General features: G+C 38.4%; 1 protein-coding gene across 1 annotated transcript in view; it reads left to right on the forward strand.

Moving 5' to 3' along the window:
• BVES (blood vessel epicardial substance) overlaps nt 1–22,425 on the forward strand; it is a 42,064-nt gene that overhangs the window by 11,052 nt on the left and 8,587 nt on the right. The window contains exons 6-7 of the mRNA XM_037843376.1: nt 7,716–7,883; nt 8,770–8,908. Coding sequence (XP_037699304.1) covers nt 7,716–7,883; nt 8,770–8,908 — 307 coding nt within the window. The remainder of the gene's footprint in view (nt 1–7,715; nt 7,884–8,769; nt 8,909–22,425) is intronic.

Raw genomic sequence — 22,425 nt, forward strand, 5'->3', positions numbered from 1 at the left:
TTGTGGAAGACACTCCCTGCTTGATGTAATCAGCCACAGATGCAGTTGATTGACTGATGATTTAATAAATCAGCCTCCTGGTTTATTAACCAGCCACAAATGCCTTTATAGTAATGGTTAGGCCAGGGCTTGCTTGACCAATACCTGGAAACCATCACCTGGCCAAGTTGACACATGAACCTGACCATCACAGCCATAGTGTTAAAACCATTATTTCTGGGTTGTGAGTTTGATTGCTTTTTATTTTCTTCTTTTTTTGCTTATTTGAATTTTTCTAAATTTTCCATTGAAAACATCACATGCATTCATGATGGGAAAAAGGGAAAATCTCAGTTGTAGTTAGTGTTCCTAAAACACTAAAATCAAATACTTTTATTTGGAAAAAACAGAAAACTGGCTTGCTCTAGAGAATTTATTTTGTTAATCCTTGTGAAAAAACTAATCACTTTATCCTCTTGTGTTTAATGACTATGTTTAAAAATAATGGAGTTTGACCATGGACTACTCAGCGTGCTTTATTTTATCTTAAAATAAAATTGCCCCATTGTCTGGCACTTTGTTCTTATTCTTTCTGTAAGTGCTCAGTCTCCTATTTTACTCACCACATTATTGGTTGGAAAGTAGCCAAGAAAATGGGGAAGAGTTTTCTTTAGTCTCAGCCTCTGGATAAAGATCACTAAGGAAATATTCTGAGAACAGGGTTGCTTATGAGCAAAAGAGTAAATTTATTTAGGTGGGAAATAGAATGGAAGGGGATGTTACCACCTGAGGGAGGAAATGTCAGTGTTCTTCAATGGCAAAATCTTGTTTTAGAGCCATATATTTTGGGATACCTCAAAGGTGGAGCTAAAAATGAAAACTCACTGAAATGCAGTTTAGTTTACTTCATTTACAATGGTTTCAGTCCAGTCCTGCTCCCACCCTGTCTGAATCACTGGCCTGAGTAGTTGTGCAACTTGTTTAAATTATGTGTATCTACCAGGGGGTTCCATATAAGTTTACTCACTGGGTGCAACACTGTTCCCAAGCTGGCCAGGTTATAATACAGACGCAGGAAGCTGGGACTGCATTCTGGCTCCTCTCTCCTCTAGTTTGCACTTTCACCTTGTGTGTTGTGAGGGTCAGCCTTGCACTGTGGCTTATCTCCTTACTGTATCTTTAATCACTTCCGTCTATAGACTGGTGCAGTCCCCTCTCTGCTGTCCTTCTTTCCTCCAGCCTCCCTACAATTTCATCTTCCAAAGTCCATCATCATCTGTGGCATCTATTTCTCTTGGGTGCAGTTGGTTTTATACAATAACTTAACTCTCATACAGTTCTGAGGAGATTGGGGTTTGGGGAAGGGATGGGAACTAAACATCCTTTGTTTCCAGAAACAAGTGGTCCCTGAGAGGCCAGGGATCACTGTCTTTTCCACTGGACTTCAAACTTACTTATTTATCCAGTTAATAAAAACAGAATTCCTGTCACTAGGTACAGCTCTCTTTCTTCTTGGGGACTGGGGGTTGGGATTTGGTAGTTGATAAAGATTCCTGATAATTGCAGCAACAATTCGAAAATCAAGAGGTGCCAGAGCTGGTTGAAGGACATTTATTCAACCTAACCATATACCAGCCAGCTTTTCTCTACATACAGTCTGGTGTGGTGATTCCTGATTGGCCAATGGGTAAAAACTACTCCTTGGCATTGTCAAACTTGCATCCTGTACAACTGGAGCAGACTCCATTACTGTAGCCCTGGGGAGGGATTGTGTTTTGATTGTTTACAAAATGTTCCTGTTGGCACATACCCAAAAGTAAAAATAGCAGTTGCACATCTATGTAGGAATATTTTACCTCTTACTGAAGCAAGTTCCCAAATGAAAAATGCCATGTGCACCCAGGGCCAACTTCTGTGCCTATAAGAGGAATCTTGAAATCGTCAGTGGTCAAACTTCTCCACCCACATGCTTCTTACCTGTTAATCTCATTTTTCCCTAACTCTGAACAGTTTACCAGTGTCTTGACAAGCAGCTACTTCCTTTGAATTTTCATGTCTTTACATTCTTTATTTGGTAGGAGTGCTAATGGCTTACATAAGAGGGCAAAAGGGGGGAAAGAAAAGGCAAGCAAACTCAATGACTGTCCCTTGCAATTACTCAGTGATTATTATTCTGGAAAATGTGTAGTAATTATAATGATAACAGAAACAGTGATAGAGCCAAGGAAACAGGTTCTGAAACTGACAAGTCCATTCTCCCCTAAGTGCTTCCAGTCACTTTGATGCTTGCAGACCAAAGTTGTTACTCATAAGTGCTGATGGAATCTTGAGTATCATTGTTGCAAAAGGTAGAAATAGTGTTTTGTGTTTGCTTTTTTCATCTTTGTGCGATTGTTTTATATCAAATGAACTTTACCATTTACCTTTTTCTTTCTTTTGTTCTCTATCTCCCCGTTGCCTTCCCCTAGTCAATAACATGTCCTATGCTGTGAAGCCCGAAAATCAAAGCTTTATTGACTTAAGGGGAAGAGGAATGTCTTGGAGGCATATGTCCCAGCTCTTGTGAAATAAATGCACACTGCTTTAACTGGTATTTAAATAAACCATTATCTTAGTATTAAGTAAATCTTTGGATAAGCTGTGAAGAAATTTAATTTGCCAGTTTTGACTCTGATCTATTTTAGTGCAGATGGGAACTCAGTAAGTTTTAGTTGAATAGACCCTTCTGGGATATTTTCACATTCCTGGTGTTTGGAATGTTGTACAGTGATGAAAAAATAATAAATTTTCCCCCAAGGACTCTCAAGTGTTTATTATTAGACTGCGGTTTCCAATTCTAACATAATCAGCAATTCCCTCAAACGCCCTTTGTATTATTTTCCTATAGAGCTGCCATAACAAATGACTGCAAACTTGGTGACTTAAAACAACAGAAACTCATTTTTTGAGTTCTAGAGGCTAGTTGTCTGAAATCAAGTGTCAGCAGGGCCATCCTCCCTCTGAAGGCTCTAGGGAAGAACCCTTCCTTGCCTCTTCCTAGCTTCTGGTGGTTGCTGGCAATCCTTGGCATTCCTTGGCTTGTAGACACATCACTCCAAACCCTGCCTCCATCTTCACATGGCAATCCTCCCTGTGTCTCTGTCTGAATCTCCTTCTCTTTTCTCTTATAAAGACACTAGCCAGTGGGTTCAGGGTTCACCCTAATCCAGTATGACCTCATCTTAACTTGAGTACATCTGTAAATACCATATTCCCAAATAAAGTCACATTCACAGGTACTGGGAGTTAGGGCTACAACATATCTTTGGGGGAGACACAGTTCAGCCACACCCTTATTCTTATGTGATGCTGTCCACTATCTTCTCTATGTGAAGGTGTAGAATTAGTTTGGAATCTAAGGTGAGGGACTGACCCAGTGCCTTGAGGCAGTTGTGGCAAACCCAGTTGCAAACATTTAGTCTAACCTTTTCCTGAAGGAAATCTGTTCTGGTTTGCTAATGCTGCCATTATGCAAAATACCAGAAATCAGTTGGCTTTTATAAAGGGGATTTATTAGGTCACAAATTTACAGTTCTAAGGCCATAAAAGTGTCCAAACTAAGGCATCAACAAGAGGATGCGTTCACTGAAGAAAGGCCGATGGTGTCTGGAACACCTCTGTCAGCTGGGAAGGCATGTGACTGGCACCTGCTGGTCCTTTGCTCCCAGGTTGTGTTTCAAAATGGCTTTCTCCAAAACGTCTCTCTTAGCTTCTGTCTTAGCGCCTCTCTCTCAGCTCCTGTGTGTTCTTCCTTCTTTCTCCCAGGGCATTTCACTATAAGCATTTGGAAGTTCTCCCTTCACTTCTCCAGGGCAAACTCTGGGCTTCATCTCTTAGCTTAACATCTCCAAACTTCCCTCAGTCTGCATCTCCAAGCATCTCCAAGCATCAGCATCAGCATCAGCATCGGCTCTGGAGCTATCCTAAGTAGTCCAGTAAACTAATCAAGACCCACGCTGAATGGGCAGGGTCCACAGCTCCATGGAAATAATTCAATCAGAGGTTCCACCCTAATCAGCAGACTGATTAGTCTGTCCCCACAAGACTGCATTAAAGAATATGGCTTTTCTGGATGACATAATATATCGAAACTGGCACAAAATCCTTTTCTGTCTTCCATTGCCATGTGCACTTTTATGTCTTCATTAATATTCTTTACAAGAACACAAGCATGGCACTGCTGAGCTAGCCTAATAGTTTAAGAAGCAAATTTAGTTTTGGGGAAGCTTTAAAAATTCCTATATTGCTTTATAAAAATTCCTCATTAAAATATATTTTAATTGTCTATTATGATAGGAAATCACTAAATAAAACTGTCTATTTGGTAGAAATGAAGCATTAGCTATAAAATAGAATTACTTCAGTCCACACACTAACTACCAGCTTCCAACTAAAGGCCTGCTTTTATGGACCTGAAAATTACTCATGTGTACTATAGGTATAACTTATTATTGAACACTTTTATTAAACTTAACTTGATAATAATTTAAGCAGGTTTAAAGTATTTTTCAACCACCAATAAAAAACTGATTTACTAAGCAAATTGTATCATATTAAAAGTATCATAACCTCAGTGGAAACTTGGGGTAATTAAAATGGTTGAAGGGAAGTTAAACGCCTTTTGTATCACCCAACTGCAATTACTTCTCCTGGATAATTTCCACTTCGTCTTTTAAGGCTGTCCCCAACTGCACATGAATCATATTTTCCCAAGTCACAGATAACAGCTTTGCAAAACTAAGGGATGGTCTGTGGCCTCAGTTCTCCTACCCCTTTCTCCAGTGCTTGGGTACTGGTGCCAGGCCACCAGGGCTGCCCAGAGGCCACCATTCTCTGATTGCTCCTACAGAATATTATTCAGTTGTATATTCAGACACCCATCACCTGCTGTTTCTGAGAATTCCTCTAGACTGGCTTGACCTTATACTTTTCTTCCTATAAATCTTGCCATTAAGAAGTTATCATTCATGACTTTGCATTCAGGCATTCTCTTTATTAGGGGCCTCCATGGACTGTGCAGCCAACTGTGTGGTCATTTGGGTAAAATATTTTCTGTATCATCATCCTGATAAATGCTAAATACCCAGGTAGGGTTTATCTGTCCTGGTGGGAAAATATTTCTGGACTGAAAGTCAGAAGTGCTTACTCTGCCACGAATTAACATGTTCTTGAACAAGTTTTTTGGTGCCTCTCATTTACCATCTACAAAATGAAAAAGAATAATACCTGTCCTATCTTCAAGGCAATTTTGAGGAGCCACTTACATAATAGATGTAAAAGTGTTTTAAATGTTTAAAAGCACAATTTATGAGGTGAGAGGCATTATGTGCAGCTGTCACCCCCTGGTTACTCTAGCACCTTCCCCTGTTAAACATTTGCCAAAACACTTACAGTCACCTGAGATTACCTCATTTCTTTATTTATTGTCAGCCTCCTCCACTAGAATGTAAGCTTCGTGGGGCAAGGACCTTTTCTTTCTTGTTCTCCATTGTAACCTCAGTGACTTGAATAGTGTCTGGCATAAAGTATGTATGTACTAGTATATATCAAGAGGATGAATGAAATTTATGTAGTGTTTTATGGAGTCATAGAGCTGTTAATAAATTTACTAAATACAAATCTATTAGATTTTTGGGATATGACCTCACTTTTTTAATTGTGATAACACATATAAAACATCAAATTTGCAATTTTAACTATTTTTAAGTGTTCAATGTAGCTGTATTAACTACGTTTATAATGTTGTGCTACCATCACCACCATCCTTCACCTAAACTTTTTCATCACCCAGAACAGAAACTTGCATCCATTAAGCAATAACTCCCTATTCTCTTTTCTTCCAGCCTCTAGTAACTTCTAATCTACTTTCTATCTCTTTGAACTTGCTTATTATAGATATTCCATGAAAGTGGAATCATACAATATTTGTCCTTTTGCGTCTGGCTTATTTCACTTAACATAATGTTTTCAAGGTCCATCCTTGTTGCAGCATCTATCAGAATTTCATTCCCTTTTATGGCTGAATAATACTCCGTTGTATGGATATACCACATTTTATTTATCTATTCATTTATCAGTAGATACTTGGGTTGTGTTCACCTTTTGGCTATTCTAAATAATATTGCTACAAACATTTGTGTACAACTATCTGCTTTCAATTTTGGGGGGTATATACCTAGCAGTAGGATTACTGGGTGATATGATAACTCTATCTTTAACTTTTTGAGGAATTGTAAAACTGTTTTCCACAATGGGTGCACCATTTTATGTTCCCATGAGCAATGCACAAAAATTTCCAGTCTCTCCACATCCTCATGAACTCTTACTTTCCATTTTTAAAATAATAGCCATGCTAGTGGGTATAAAGTGGTATCTCATTGTGGTTTTGATTTGTACTTCCCTAATGGGAATTTTAACTTTTAATATAATAAATAAGAAGCAAATTTTTCCTATGAATATTAACCTACTTTTTAAACTAGCAAAAGCCTCTAATTTGCTAAAGATTAGATTCCAGCCTTCTGACATAAGGAGAGCATTGGAGGTTTACATTTTCTCTCTTGGTAGACATCAAGAGCCCCCTTGTCATCTGAAATGTGTTTTATTTTGTGATTAACAAAGAGGAAAGAGCTCCTTTGGAAATATTTGCTATGAGGCACAGATATGACCATATGTCAATTTAACAAACTTTTATTCATCTCCTATTTCAGTGGGCATTGGGTTTAATGTTGAGGGTGTAAAAATGGTCTTTGCCTTCAACAGTGTTTGTGTGCTCATTTGTTAATTCCTTCATTCAATAAATGTGCAGTAAACACACTTTTTGTGGGAAGCTGGGCATTCAGACATGAAGACACCCAACCCATGTCATTAGAGTGCTCAGGAGAGACGGATGTACTGAAAGATGAGTTCTGATTCCGTGATAAGCAACCCATCATGAAGCTTGGAGGAGGACTGACTCCAAAGGAAGAGGACCTGAATGGGAGGAAGGGCTTCCTGACACCCAGTTGTGAGGGCATGGCCCCTCACTCTGGAGAAAGGATTGAATTGGGGTGTGCTTGATTTATGTGTGGTGCAGTCTATATAACAATACTTAAGGGAAAGGTGTGGCTTCCCAGCTCTGAACTAATTGGGGGTCTCTGAGTGTCCCCAGTGGAATTTCCTGGAACTAGACCTTCAAGAAATAGCTGTAACAGAAGGACCTAGAGATGGACCCTCAATAACCATGTTTGTCGCCAATAGCCTGGGCCCTTAAAGCAATTCATGGGAGTCAGCTTTCACGATCTCTAGTATGTGCTTGCAGCTCTGCTGGGCAGAAGGTATTTCATCTACAACTCTTACCTCTGTTTGTTTGAAGCTGCAACCTTAAACCTAAATAGCAGGGTGATATTTAGCCATAAGTCTAGTACATTATTTAGCAGTGGTATTTACCCAGTAGCCATTTTTCTGCCACAAGACCTCACAAAACAGCAATAAAACTCAGATAATTTTCTTTCATTTAGTCTGTAAATGGCTTGTTAACACAAGCCAATATGTAGTTAAAGACACTTATATATATTGGATCTTATTTTAACTAATTGGATATATCATTGCTATGATAATACCCCATAAATTATTCTGCTTTTCCCTTTCCCAAAGTTACTATAGTCATAGTCCATATAAACAGATGTACTTTTTTCTTTGCATGTTTGTTTCTTTGGCAGGTCACCATTATTGCAGATGATAACTGCAGATTCTTATGTTGGTCAAGAGAAAGATTAACTTACTTTCTGGAATCAGAACCTTTCCTATATGAAATATTTAGGTATCTTATAGGAAAAGACATTACAAACAAGCTCTACTCATTGAATGATCCTACATTAAATGATAAAGTAAGTGTTTTTCTGAATTTGTTAATTTTCTTAAATATGTATATTGGGGTATACCTCACATTATCCAATTTTTTCCCTAAATTTTCCTTAATTGGTCAAATTTTACATGCAGTGGAGGTACTTGTAATTTAGATCTTTCAGGGAATCATTTCTGGAGAGTGAGGAAATCTTTTGTGATTATTACATTTGCCATTGCTTAGTGAGGCGTATTTAAGTGTCAGGGACCTCCATTTGTGGTGAGGAGGTACTAGCACATGGATCTATTGAGCAGTCTAAGGAAGGAGGTAGGGGTGGAGTGGGCCAGGGAAGGAAGGACAGTGGAGAAGTTGCAGACAGAAACACTGCCAAACCCCAGCATGCGGAAAATTGGCATTTTAGCCCTAGAGTCTTCCAGTCTTGCACATCTTTCTGGTCAGGCTTCCCCCAGAAAGTCCATCAGCAATAGGAGATTGTGGAGTGGAAGCCTGTGGCTCTTCAGTTAGGAATTTCAGAGTTCTATAGATCTTGCAAAACTTACAATTTGATTTTAATTTCCCCACATTTGCTTGGAAAGAAATTAAAATGATTACAGAAGTTGTGAAATACTGTTTCTGTGACAAGTACCCTTTCGTTATTAAGAACCCCTAGGAACAATGAGTATGATGTGTTAAAAGTCATCTTGTCTAGGCTGTTTATCAAATTAAGTTGGTACTTACTATTTTTCAGATTAATAAATAGGCTATTAAGTACACTGAATTATATAGTAATAAGGAATATCATAGCTAATATTTATTGAGCACTTCCTGCATACCAGGTAGTTTTTTATATGGACTAACTTACATGTTGTTTACAGAGATATCAATTCAAGTCCCATAAAACTAAGAAATATTAAAACTTTGCTTTATAGAAGGCCAAAACATTGGATCACCAGCTCAGCCTTTCTACTCAGATCTCCATATTGGAAATGAGAAACAGTATAGCCAGCTCCAGTGACAGTGAAGATGGATTACACTATCTTCGGGGGACCGCCAGCATTTCTTCTCTTCGTAAGTTACCCCCAAATTGGTAATAGTCAATTCAGGAGTATGATGGATGTTACTGGCAATAGACAATGACAACTTTGATCAGAAAAATAACTTTGCAAGTAACTATTAGGTAATCTAAAGGTAGAAATAAAAATTAATTAATTCAAGTTTTTTTCCTAGTTTTTTTTCCATACTGCACACTAGTTAAAATCCAAATTTAGAACTCTTATTTCTATTACAAAAATTGTTCACTTATTTCCCGTAGTCTTTATTTAAATACTGATTCACTGAAATAGTGTGATGACATAGTTTGGTGGATAGTTGGCTTTGTTTTTCAGGATATTAGTTAGAATGAAAACCTTGACCCAGCAGTATGTTAAAAATGATAGGAAAACAGCTGCTGGATGTTTTACTGTAGACTGATTGTCCCACACATAAGGTCCAAAAGGTAACAAATTGATTGAGTAATGGAATTATTCTGGAAGGTGGAGACCACTCTATAACACTGTAAATTATCTCATTTACACACCCACCAAGATACAAGTTTTCCAAGACTCTTCTGTGATTTATTTTAAAACACTTTAAGTAACACTTACAACACAGATATGTCAAAGATTGGCAAGTAAAATGAAAGAAAGAAAATTGTTTTAAGAATGATGCTTAAAATTATTTTAAGAATTATTCTCAAAATGATGTTATAAGAACTTTGAACAAATTTATGTGAAATAGCAAAAAGGCATCCAAGTTCTTCTGCTGCATATACTAAAAACTATTAATATTTCCAATTGTGTTTTTAACTATAGTAGCTTAAAAAAACAGACACCTTCAAAAACCCTAAATGTTTATTATGTAGCTGGTTTGTAATTTTTGGATACTTTTGGTAAATTGGACTAAGAATTTTAAGTATTGCATAATTAGGAGAAGCTGGCATGTGCAAGGCCACATAGGGAAGGGAAGTCTAGGTATAGACATGCATTATGGACTTCAAAGGAGTAATGCAAACAAGAAATTGGAAATGGTTGTATTTTATTCCAAAATAACTTTTTGAATATTAACTGAGGTTGATCAAACTCTATAATCTACCAGCATATCAAATACATTATCTGGCTTGTTGAAACAGATTGGCTGTCCCTAAGCATTTGTAAATAGACCCATCTTAATTACATGTATAGCAGAAAGGGAATTACAGTTAAATATTATATGTGAATTATTTTTCCTGTAGAATGGCTTATTTTTATAGCTCTTATTTTTCTATAGTTCTACAGTCTTGCTTGGGAAGCACTGATAAAAAGCAGTACATGTATGACCCATCATTTTCAAAAACACAGTTTTTTTTGGTATTATTTTATTCTAAAATGCAAATCTTTTGTGGGGATAAAATGACATTTTAGAAAAATTTTTAATTAGAGACTGTTATTTAAATAGAATTAAAGCATATTTTCAAGAGTAACATTTGTATTTTCCTTTTCCTCCAGAAACATACATTTCAAGTTGTTTGTGATCAATGGGTCACACATGTTCTCTTTACAGACCTGAGTTCCCATCTTGCCTCTAATAATTATTATGAGACTTGAAGTTACATGACCTTTCTAATCTCATGTGAGCTGTCTTCTATCTCAGAACATGCCTGGTTTTCTTAACAACTCCTGGTCTGTTTCCTTCCCACTTCCTCATATTGAATCTTCAGTTAAGTCCAAGCAGCCATGTTCTGTGTGGATTATTGAAAACTTCAGTGTTTGTAGAGAAGTGTGTTGCTGTGTTGCCCTGAAGGCAGGGCTACATTTTTTTTTCTTAGTTCCCTTATCTATTTGTTCTTTGCTTAGGTTGTTCATTTAATTTTTTAGTTTCAGGTGTGTTAATGCAAAAATCTTACATATTAATACAAATGCACATAGCTAAACAATGTGCTTATCTGTTTTTTGTGTGTTTATCACACAACAAATCCCTGTTCACACCAGCTTCCCTTTGGTCACTCCTCATTCTCAATTTCTTGGCCCCATTCCTGCAGTTTAATGAAAGATGTCAGTACTTGGGCATATCACTGATACTGTGAGTTTTTAAATTCATCTTAGCTTGTAATTTGTTAAAAAAAAAAGTGGTTAGTTCTTGTTTTTCTTACTTAGGTTTTAGCGCAGAAATACTGAAGGCTGTTTTTGTTTTCCTTTTTCCAGACCCAATTCCATCAAATTTTCCATAGTATGTATTTCTTTTCCTGTAAACAGACAATATAAAAGCAATCTCTCAAGACTGTTAGGCTGAAATAACAAAATTTATCACATTTTGAGTACATGGTAGGTCTTGGTAAATGTTATGTCTCTAAAATAAGCAACTTAAGCTCTTGGTAATGCAATTTCTTATATACAAAAGGGGACACCCGTGGTTGGCTATCCCAGCAAGAGTATCAGCTTCATTAATGCTGGGGGGAGGGGGGTGGTGGTGAAGGGAACAAACAGTTTTTGACAATAATAGCTATTATTTTTTCAAGCACTCTATATCCATCATCACATTTAATCTTCACTATCATCCTGCTTGGAGAGGTGTAATAGACAGCTTTTGCTGGATGATGAGGCACTGATAGCCCCCCAAATTCTCAGTGGTTATAACAAAGAGAGGCTTCTTTCTTGCTCACATGCAGGCTGGGTACTGCTTTGTGTCATGTCTTCTTCACTCTGGGACTCGGTCAGCAAGGCAGCCACTGTCTGGGTCACTGCCAGTCTCGCGGCAGTGGGACAACAGAGATGGCACTTAAAGCTTCTGCTCAGAAGCAGCACATGCCACTTCATTTGCGTTCCACGGGCCAGAGAAGTCACTTGTCCAGGCCCAACATCAATGGGGTGGATCATCTAATCCTCCTGTAGGGGCTGCACAGCAAGGGGCCTGACGAGGGCAGGGAAGCAGGTATTCTGACGGGAACACAATCCACCACAGTGGGCATTATTTCTGTTTACAGGGGAGGAAATGGAAAATATGAGTTGTTAACTTATTCCAGTTTCACAGATGGGTGGTGCTGGGCTACAAACTGAGGTGTGTCCTATCTGATTCTAAAGCCCATGTTTTTTGACCATATTGCCTCTGTGTTTTAAAAAGAAAAGGAAAAGATGAAAATAACATTTGATTAGTGCTTTCTAAGCGACAGGTCACTTGGGGACCATTCCTGCATATAAACCTGACAATCCCGAGAGTAAGGCCCAGCAGCTGATATTATTCGCCCCTATACAGCTGTGTCTGCTCACATTCTGTGAGAAGGTAGAGAAGTGTCCAAAGTCACTTTGCCCCACTTCAGCCTACTGGGTTGGAGAAACTTGCCACCCTCTGCTTCCTTCATTATGACCAAGCAGTACTGCAAATAGGTCTTCATAGGCTGGATAATGTAATCCATTTCAGTGAAAAATGTTGCCTTATTCTTTGTATTGGGATTCTGCTTAGAAACATTTTAAATTATCCAGTGATGTTCTCCAAAGTCATTTAGCTTTTTGTTAGCTTTCACTTTGCCTGGTATGTATCTACAGAATTATAAGCAACACTATTCTATAAAAATTACGTTTATTTTATGTTTACTTATGTAAACCATTTTTTACATTCTTACATCTATTCATTAACCCAAATACATGAGTAGATTTAAACACTAAGATGCACGTAAATATTTCTCATAATTATTTTTCAGTCAGTGTGTTTGAAGCAGGATCTGAAGAGTAGCTACACGTGGGATTTGGTTGACAGCTTTCTGAAGTCTCTTTTAATCTACAGACTACTCCTCCATCTCTGTCTCTGTGTGTTTTTGCTTTTTTTAAAAAACAATTGTTATATGTCTTATGGAAGATCAATTATTAAACATAAATGTGCATATGAATCACCTGGAGAGCTTACGAAACTAAGATTCTGATTCTGCAGGTGTGGGTGGGGCCTGGGATTCCACATGTCGAACAAGTGCCCAGCTGATGCCAAGGTGTCTTTCCTTGAATGGTACTTTGAGTAGCAAGGCTGTAGAATTCTTTATATTCTGGAATATTGCTGATTGCATCCCTGTGATGTTGATTAAACATGCTTCTTGTATTTCCTGTCTGCTAGGCGTTCGGTCCAGAGGCTTGCACAGATTCCATTAGAGGCACTACTTTTAAAGATCACAGTCTGTGATACAATGTCACAAAAATATTTCATAACATTACACAATAAATGAAGCTCAATTAAACAGAAATAAAGTTCAGAAAAAGGTGATGGGAAATTTTAAGTGAACTATTTTGAGGACATTGCTGCTGCTCCCATTTCTTATTGTGCGCTATTTTTACACACATCACATGATGCTAAATCCTGAGCAAGATCTCTACTCTTTTACCACACAGTTTCTGGATTCCACTTCAAATTATCATTTAAAGGGAAGAAAGTAAAGTAATGAGATAGCCTGGGAAAAAATGGTTCCTATCTGTATATTCAGAAGCTCATGATTCAATTAATTTAACTCTTTTCACTTTCCTGGTGCTTCATTTACTTGGTTTTCAGGTTCAGATAAGTGATTGTGAGATAGAAGTGGGAGGAGGGACAAGACACCTAGTTGGACATGTGAGAGGATTTAATGCCTCATGTGAATATAAGCTTTCTTCTGTGTCCTCTTGGACCATGGTGCTCATCAGGGCACTGCCATCTTCTCATCCTTAGAAGGTTTAGCTCCTAACATGTAATGTATGGCGGGGGGGGATTATCCTTGGCAGTTGCATCACTGACAAGTGGTGCAGAGCACAGGCATTGTCATAGCAACAGGAGGACATATTATGTTGCCCTGAAAGTTGCAGAACTTTATTTCAGTTAATTGGGGTTATATGATCTATGGTTGAGTATTTAAAAAAAAAAAAGTCTTGAGGCAATATAGTAAGTTAGAACTCAGCTTTGGAAGATTTTATTAGTCTAGACCATGTACTTTTTCAGAAATTATTAAAATTTATGATTTTTGTGGATCCTATAAAATATTTAGAAAGATTTCTTAATGAAAAAAATCGTTTTAAATACTTTTTGTTACTAATGTTGTGAGAGTTCTCTGGACAGTCTACTAGTTTGATGTGACTTTTAGTTGCACAAATATGCTTTAATTTAATCTGGTTAATACTCTTATCTGCAAAGACTAGCAACATATCTGATGTAATAAGTTTCTCTCAGCTCTTGTACATCTTTATTTACTTGGAAAGCTACAAAGAGCCAATACAGCATTCTTGGTTTTAAGGCTGGTTTCATTAAGTAATCTGTTCAACTAAATTTGTATTTCATTCCATCTGTGAACAGTCATACATTTATAAACAAAAAGCTTTGCAGGAATTCTATGAAGAGGCAGAAGGAGCTGTGGTCAGGCAGGAGGTGTACAGGGGAAGAACTCATGAACAGTTGTCAGACCCACCAAGCTGATTAAAGAAAAGCAATATGCCCATTTTGTAGAGGACTGCAGTGTCGCTCAGGGAGGTTAAGTAAACCAGTCAGGGTCACTCACCTTCCCCTGAAACAAAGAAGTGTTGAATTTGTCGTGAGGTCTTTGTTTTTTATTACCTTAAAATGATCCATATTAATGTGAGAGTAAACTTGTTTGGGGATGTCCAACCACTGCTGTAACGGCTGACCCATCCTCACCACTTTCATGCATCTCATTTCATCCTCACAACCATCCTGTGAGGTAGGTGCTGCATTTTCCCCTGTTAGGAATGTGACGTTTATTTCCTCTGTGTCCTTGGTCCCGCAGCCAGTAGGGGCATTCCATTATGTGGTCTCTAGCCTCACACCTCATGGGCTCTGTGACCTTGGACAAATTACTGAAAGTTTTCTCATCTGTAAAATAACCATGAAGGGATTTTATACATTTTTAATCTTTTAATCAAAATTTTAAAAATTAACTATATATATATACATGTAGATATCAAATAGTTAAAAAAAATCTTATAATGAAAAGAACAGACACTCTAACATATTTCAGTCTTGCCTTCTTGGTGCAATCACTCTGGAAACAATATTTGTTTAGAATGCTAAATAATGTGCTGTTCTTCATTGATTTATCCACCTAACCATTACTGCTAACCTAATTTAGCTCACTTCTAATCTCCCTTCCCCTTTTTGCTCATATGCTATTGCTATTCTATTATTATTTACCTTTGTAATATCAAATAATATACATAAGAAGCCTCCCTTTCTTTTTCTCCACACAACAGTTTTAAAGGTGGGGACATTTTGCATTCCTACCCTTTCTTCTTTCCCTGCTTTTACCTTCAAACTGTTGTAGGGCTTTCCTTTTACTTTTAAGCAGTCAAGCCTTATAAAATGCATTCTCTTTTGTAATCACAGTTTGTTCTCCCTTACTTTGTCTATGGGTTGTTTCTCAAAGTTTAAAACAAATAATGTTGATGCTTTATGGAGAGCAAAATAGTGGACTATGACTACATTTCTCTTTGGTTCCAATTTCCTGATCTTTTTTTGTTCAAAAGAGACTGTTACTAATATCAAATTCAAGTGGGTTCTCTTTTTTTACACAGCATAAAAATCATGCCACAGTTTGCTTCATACTTTGACCCTCTTTTTTGTCCCTGGAGTTTTTTATTGCATTTCTTTTGGGGAAAGGAAGCATCTTTTTCACCATATCTTCCAGCTTCTTACTCATTGTTTTTTTAGGTAAAATCTATTTCATTTCTTCTCAAAATCTTCTGTGTGGTTGTTTCATATTTGAACCCTGATTTTTTCTTGCTGCTTTTTGTTTTCGTGGTAGTTGCCTTTCTTTTTCATTATCCTTGCATTTTCTTTCCTTATATTACTACTTGCTCAGTCAGTCAATTCTGTGTCCCTTTTTACCCAGACACATTCCTAGCAGAGCTTCCCATCCTCCTACCTCATTCTGCACTAACTGTTCTCTGGGGCTGTTGCACAGCTGCCATTTTGGAACTTGCCTTCACTATTCCCTTGGGTTTATCCATCACCTTCTTGACACTACAGCTTCCTCTTTGTGAACTGGAAGAGGCTGCAGGACTTTTCCTGCTCCTTGGTCACTCACACCTGGTGCTGTGGAGCTCAGTGCCCTGACCACCCCCTTGAATGGTCAGGAATTGAACAGAAAATCACCCCTTGGACCACAGAGAACCTTCTCATGGCAGCCACCTCTCCATTTGCCCTAGCTTATATACTTCTTTGAGTTCCTCATTGCTAGTGCGAAATCCATCTAAGGGAAAATTAGGTACAAAGGCCATAGCCACCCTTCAGCACTATTGTTCAGAAAGCTTCACTTCAAACTCAATTTCTTTAATTAAAATAATCTTATGATACAAATAAGCAAAGGCAGGAAAAGGATGGTACTCCTTTGCAGCAGAAAAAGCCATTAAATCCTGCCCTATCCCCATTCATCAAAAATTGTATAATCTAATTAAAATTCTAAACCCCTCTAAGATTTTTAATTACTTGCGGAAGCAGTTGGCCAGATGGTTAAACATAATAAAAATAACAACACTTTGAAAGCAATGAAGAAAATGTCATCAACGTTAATAGGAGAGAGAAAACAATCTTACCTCATAACATTATGTTGGGTTGTTTACAAAAGTATTATTCCTTGCTTAAAAAAAATGTGTTTCTTAAGCAGAGAGAAAACTCACTTGACAAACTTTACGTCATAATATGCTACTTATTTGAAGGTCAAGCTAGCTCATCAGTCCTCTGGAATAGGCCTGACCTTGACTCCAGTATAACAACAACAAATATGTCTGTTTACTTTTATCTGTGAGGAGAACCCCTCAGGCTCTCAGGTAATTAGAAGCACACTGAAATAGAAATAAGCTTTATTAGGACAGAATTCTCACAAAGGGAATTTCTCTTAGCTAATTTTTTCCTACTGTGGACACCAAAATGTTCACTGATTGTCATGTAAGATCTCCTGGTCCATGTATAAAATGGCCTCCTGCAGTTCTTTAGAGCAGGACTTTAGGGGACAGAAAGGGTGTGTGGGCATCCTGAGCCTGCCCTCCACAGAGTCCATGTGTAGTTTACACTTGTCAGCAACAGTTCTCGAAGACACACGGGGTCATAATAGCTCCCGTCATCCTCAGCCAGGATCCAGCACTAAACATCATCTGAACAGGTCTGCTGAGAAGACACACTGCTGGCCAGATCCCAGTCCCCCTTTGGGTGCCCCTGGTGCTGTCACCCCTGCAGTGTGGCATGAATGGAGGTGTCCACTGTGTGTTCATGATTGTACTGCTAGGTCTTAGTCTTTACTTAAGCATTTGCTCTAGGGATGAGTTTTTGAGTTTGAGGTTTTATTTCTTGACCCTCAGGATTGTTGCCTGGTGCTACAGTTCTCTTTCTCATCTGACCATATAAGATCTATGTATGCTCAGCGTAAAATTCTGCTCTGCTGACTATACCTTCTTGGTACATTGAAATCTATGGAATGGGATGTCTTAAGTCCCTTTGGCTGTTTTTGTCTGTTCATTTGCCAGTTGTTGTAACATCAGGAAACATCCCCAAACAAAAATAACTCATGATATAACTGCTTAACAGTTTCACACTAGTAAGTCTGGGTTGCAGTTCAGGCTAAGACTATTTATTTTACACACTTTTATAATAAACTTTGTTAATTGGCAGCCAGAGTCTAGCAAATTGGAAGGTGAGTATAGGTGATAGCCAAAAGTAGTAATAATGATCTCTTCCTGATCATAATCATACCAAAGGATACAATTAACCATTTCTGTCCCCAAACTGTAAAAGTGGTTTCAATAGAAGAAGGACAAGAATCAGTTTTCTGGAAAATTTATGTATAAGGAATTAGTTGCCCTTTTAGAATTTGGAATAAATGTAAAGTACCGCATTATACAGAGGTCATGAACCTCACAGTAACGTCTTTGAGTGGCAAAAGTAATTTGAAAAAGACAAGCTTAACTAAAGACAAGCTCTTTTTCTTCCTCTCCCCTCTTTCCTGGCATTCTCAAATTTAGGTAAGGTATTTGGGCCTTTGGAAAAATTTCTGATGGTGCATCAGTGCATAAAATTGATGAAAAATCAGGCTAATTTGTAGAAAGAATTTATTAATGTTCAACTTGGGAAACGTAAGGTAGTTCCCTTGAAGTATAACATTCCCTCATTTTTTGTTCATAATCCAAGTTGCTTTTGCATTTATTAGTGGACAAAGAAATAATGTCTAGCTGTATAGAGATGGACTCTTTTTTTGGGCCAGTCGGTCCCCTGATGAGGTTGGAGACAACCATGTCTAGGTGGCAGGTGGGGTCCCTGCTCTTTGAAGACTTTTTCCTGGCATGACAGTTGCAGCTTCCCAGGTAGGGCCAGGTGATCCTTTCATTTTTGTGGCTCTAAATGTCATACTTGGTCCTCAGAAGTAAGACGGTCCAGGCTAACTGAGGTTGGTACAAAGAGTGAGCCAGTCTCTGATTCTGAGTCTAGCAGTTACAGGACTAGCAGTTATAACAATTTTTCTGTTGTCTGCCAGTGTATCTACCATGATGGAAAAACAGCAGTTTCTTACTGTGTGGATGGAGGCAATGTCATTGTGGGGCCTGAGACCTGGGGGACTAATAGACTGTAGCTCAATCACAAAGCCTAAAATGTTAGTAAGTCAGGTATTCTCTATGTGAAAAGAATGTTAGCAGATAAATTCATTTTTTGCCAGGCTGTTTGGGCCACCTAGTTAATTCTCCTAGAAAATGTTGCTAAGTGCTTCCCTCCCCAGTGAGAAGTGAATTCATCCATTTGGCTTTCTTTCACAGGTTGTCCAGGTCATCTTTGCTTTAGTTTCTGAGTATCAGGTAGAATTAATATTATGGATACAGTGAGGATGAATTGGTCTGAAAAGTAATTTGAGTTCCTGAGAAATAAAATGTAGAGTCAGAGACTATTTCCACTTCATTTTAATTTCTCCAGCATTTAACTCCATGTCCAGCACCTTACAGGCACTCAGGGATTATCTGTGATTATTGGATAAATACTTGGTGGCAGGTGATGTTTCTTGTCAAACCTTGTGGATGTTTGCTCAAGAGGACAGCACTCATACCCATGCTGAGCAGAAAATGATTTCCTTCAGGGGATATGAAACACAAAATAGTGATGACAGTCCCTTTTCAGAGTGAGGTTCTACTGTAACCTGAGAGTTGCCTGCACTTGAGGACTGCTGGCGGTGCCCCAGGATAGGGTTGGGGCTTGACCCATCAGATATTAAAATGTGATGGCCATGTGTTTTTCCCAGATTCTCAGGACCAGCTTTCTCAAGGCCCCATATGGAATTTCAGAAGAGGGATTGTTTTCATTATCATGTACAAAGTAATTATTGAGGTTATGACTGGGCACTTGTGAGAGGCTGCAGACTGAAGAGATCGTGGTTGTGGCCCTCAAGATGCTTGTTTTCAATAAGGGAGGGATGGAAGCACTTGTGATCACAATGTCATGTAGAGTGTGTATGATCTGCAGTTTGGACAAGGAAGACAGAATCTCCCAGCTGAAGGAATTGGGGAAAACTACAATGAAGGAAGGGGAGTTTGAACTCAGTCTTGAGGAAAAAAGCAAAAGGAAAAGGATGGGTTGGACGGGAGTTGGGGGTGGTGAGTTTGCCAGAACTTGTGCTAGAAAGTGGACAGAAGCCCAATCTGGAGATCTCAGGAGTCACCCCAAGGACTGGGGATGACTTCTGCTTTACTATCTTTTCTAATATCATACATAACCACAGCTCTTCCTTTGGCAACTAGCTCAGGAACAGGATAAATCCTTTCACAGAGAAGCTGAAATTTCTTGGAAAGTTTTTACCTTTGTCAGGTTAAACAATATATAACTCAGTATATTGGATCCTCTTTTCATTTTCTGTCAATGAAATATACAGCAATAGGTGAGGCAGTTGAGAGGATCAAATGAACTATGTAGATACCAGTTTCAGGATACTACAGAATGCCATATCTGGTTTGGTAGACAGGCTTGAAAACTAGGGACCAATTGGGCCCACTTCCCCAATCAAAACAAACTGGGCATGTTTCTGTTATGTGTGTTATACAGTTATGTCTAAATGCTAAATGCTATATATTATTGGTTTGGCTTAATGCTCTTAGACATGCCATTTTGTTCTAAGGGTTTTATCTAATTGCAAATACCCTAAGTTAATATTTTATGAGGCTCAATCATAACTTGTGGCTAAAATACTAAGATGGAAGCCATGGCTATTGTGAGAGAGAGAGAGAGAGAGAGAGAGAGAGAGAGGGAGGGAGAGAACTGCCGCACTCAGGACAATTTAGATGGAGAAATACAAACTTCCATTTGAGCAGAGTCCCATTTCCTTTATTGACCATTTCTATTTGGTGATGATGAATTTTAACAAATTTTCTAGTTATTTAGGCCACATTAATTAATTAATATTATTTACTTACCAACATGAAGAAAGCACCCATTCCAGGCCAGGCATGATTATAAGAACTTCACAAATATTTAGTCATTTAATCTTCATAACAACCATATGAGGTAGGTATTACTGTTATTCTAATTTTATAGATGAGAAAATTGAGGCACAGAGAAGTGAAGTAACTTTCTCAAGATCACACACGTAGTGTTCATTTCCATTTAAGTAGTCACGTGAATTAGAAGTTTTCATGCGTTTGACTTCACCTGCTTGGAAAGGGATAAAAAGAACATGACTTAGAGATTTTACCAAGCTGTGTTTTTTGAGAGAATTGTGTTCTTGGACCACTCAACTAAGACTGACTTACTACAGTTTATTTAGTTATCTTTTCAGGAACTCAGTACTTTTAATTCACTTTAAATGTTTTTAAGTGAATGATTTACATGTATGTATAACATGCATTAACTTTACCAAAGTCCAGCCCTGCATAATTATTATCTTTGTATGTTGGAAGATGCAGCTGTCAGTGGTGGCATTTTCCCTAGGTGTATAACAGTGACTCTGCAGTTAACTATAAATGACACTGAGTGACACGCTCTATGTGCCTGGCACCCTGCCAAGTACGTTATGTGCATTATTTTGTTTAAGCGTCCCAACAGCCCTATGAAGCAGGTCTTGTGAATATCCCACTTTTACAGATATGGAAACAGGCCCAGAGAGGTTCAGTAGTCAAGTGAAGGTCACACTGCTTAGAGGCAGCAGAACAGAGATTTGAACCATGGAAATGTTTCCTAAAACTCTGGTCTTGAGCATGGCGCAGGCCACCTCCCCCTGTGCTGTGCTGGGGACCAAGGAACTGCTACCCATCGTGGCTGAGTATTGGGGTAACTGGTCCTCCCCTCCCAGGGGTGTCAGTGCCTCCTGCCCCTCCATGCTGACAGCTGCGTGCCCTCAGTGCTGACTGACCCTGCTGTCTGCTGCTGAGTCTTGCCAGCGATTGACAGCTGATCTTGACAGATTTCTGTGGCCATCTCATAGCTGATCTGCTTCCTGTCTTAAAGGGAACCCTCCACTTGCCTTTGCTGAATAGCAAATATTTGAAGAGTCCAGTTTCTCCCATTGTCCTTCCATCGTCCTTCCATCCACACCCAGCCTGAGTTCAGCATTTGCTGACTGACTAAATGCTGCTCTGCTCTGCTACTGGGCGGCAAGTATATGGGAGAAGCATGGGTGGACCAGGTGGAGACACTGACAAGATGGATCTTGACCTTGAATGTGGTAATTGTACAGAGGGGAGCTTATGTTCTGAGCAGCTGACATGCCCACATGCTGCTGCATGAGCTGCTCATTAGGCCCCCTGAGAAGTCTATGCACCTATCTGTAATAACTTCTACTTTTACTTTTTTTTTTTAATTTCAGAAAATTTTAATATTATGACAAAATTACATGGTAGAAAGTTACACAGCTAGAATTAGAATTTTTCTCTGCTTTTCCCCAAGCATTAATTCCTGGAGTTTAATACATCACTCACAGATTTTTACATGGAATGTCACTCTCACATCAAACATCAGAGTTCCCACTCTGGGGCTACAACCTGTTCTCCTAGTTTCTCCACAAAAATATTCCCTATACCCAGATTCTAATACTACATGGAAATGTATATTGCACTGGCCCCTCTCTACAAACATCATTTGCTAGCTCTCATTTTTACAGCCCAGTTTACTCCAGAGTTTGTAATTTCAACAGATAATACCAAGGCAAACATTATGTCCCTCTGACTGCTTACAACATTTACCAACCAAAACCTCAATATTCAATGACTTCAAATACCTGTAATTATCCATGACTATATCTTGCACAATACATGAGTAAGATATTGATCCAGGAGTAAGCACAGACTCACAAGTTCTAGAGGTTTTCATATACACCTGGGAACTGTACTATGTCTTGCTAATTAGATCATTCCTGCATACTCCATAACTACTCCAAACCTTCTCCATACATTTTGAATCTCATGTACTCTATCACTTACCCTCATTTTTAACAGATGAAATTACCTCCTCCTAAGCAGATGGAAAATGTAATTTGCCAAATTACACTATAACACCATAATATTTTCAAATATCCCTGAATGCATACACATTATTAGTTACTCCATCTCTCCTGTTAAATAGAAAAGTCATGGTACCTCTGGCCA

The sequence above is a fragment of the Choloepus didactylus genome, chromosome 7 (assembly GCF_015220235.1).
Source record: "Choloepus didactylus isolate mChoDid1 chromosome 7, mChoDid1.pri, whole genome shotgun sequence".
Lineage (NCBI taxonomy): Eukaryota > Metazoa > Chordata > Mammalia > Pilosa > Megalonychidae > Choloepus > Choloepus didactylus.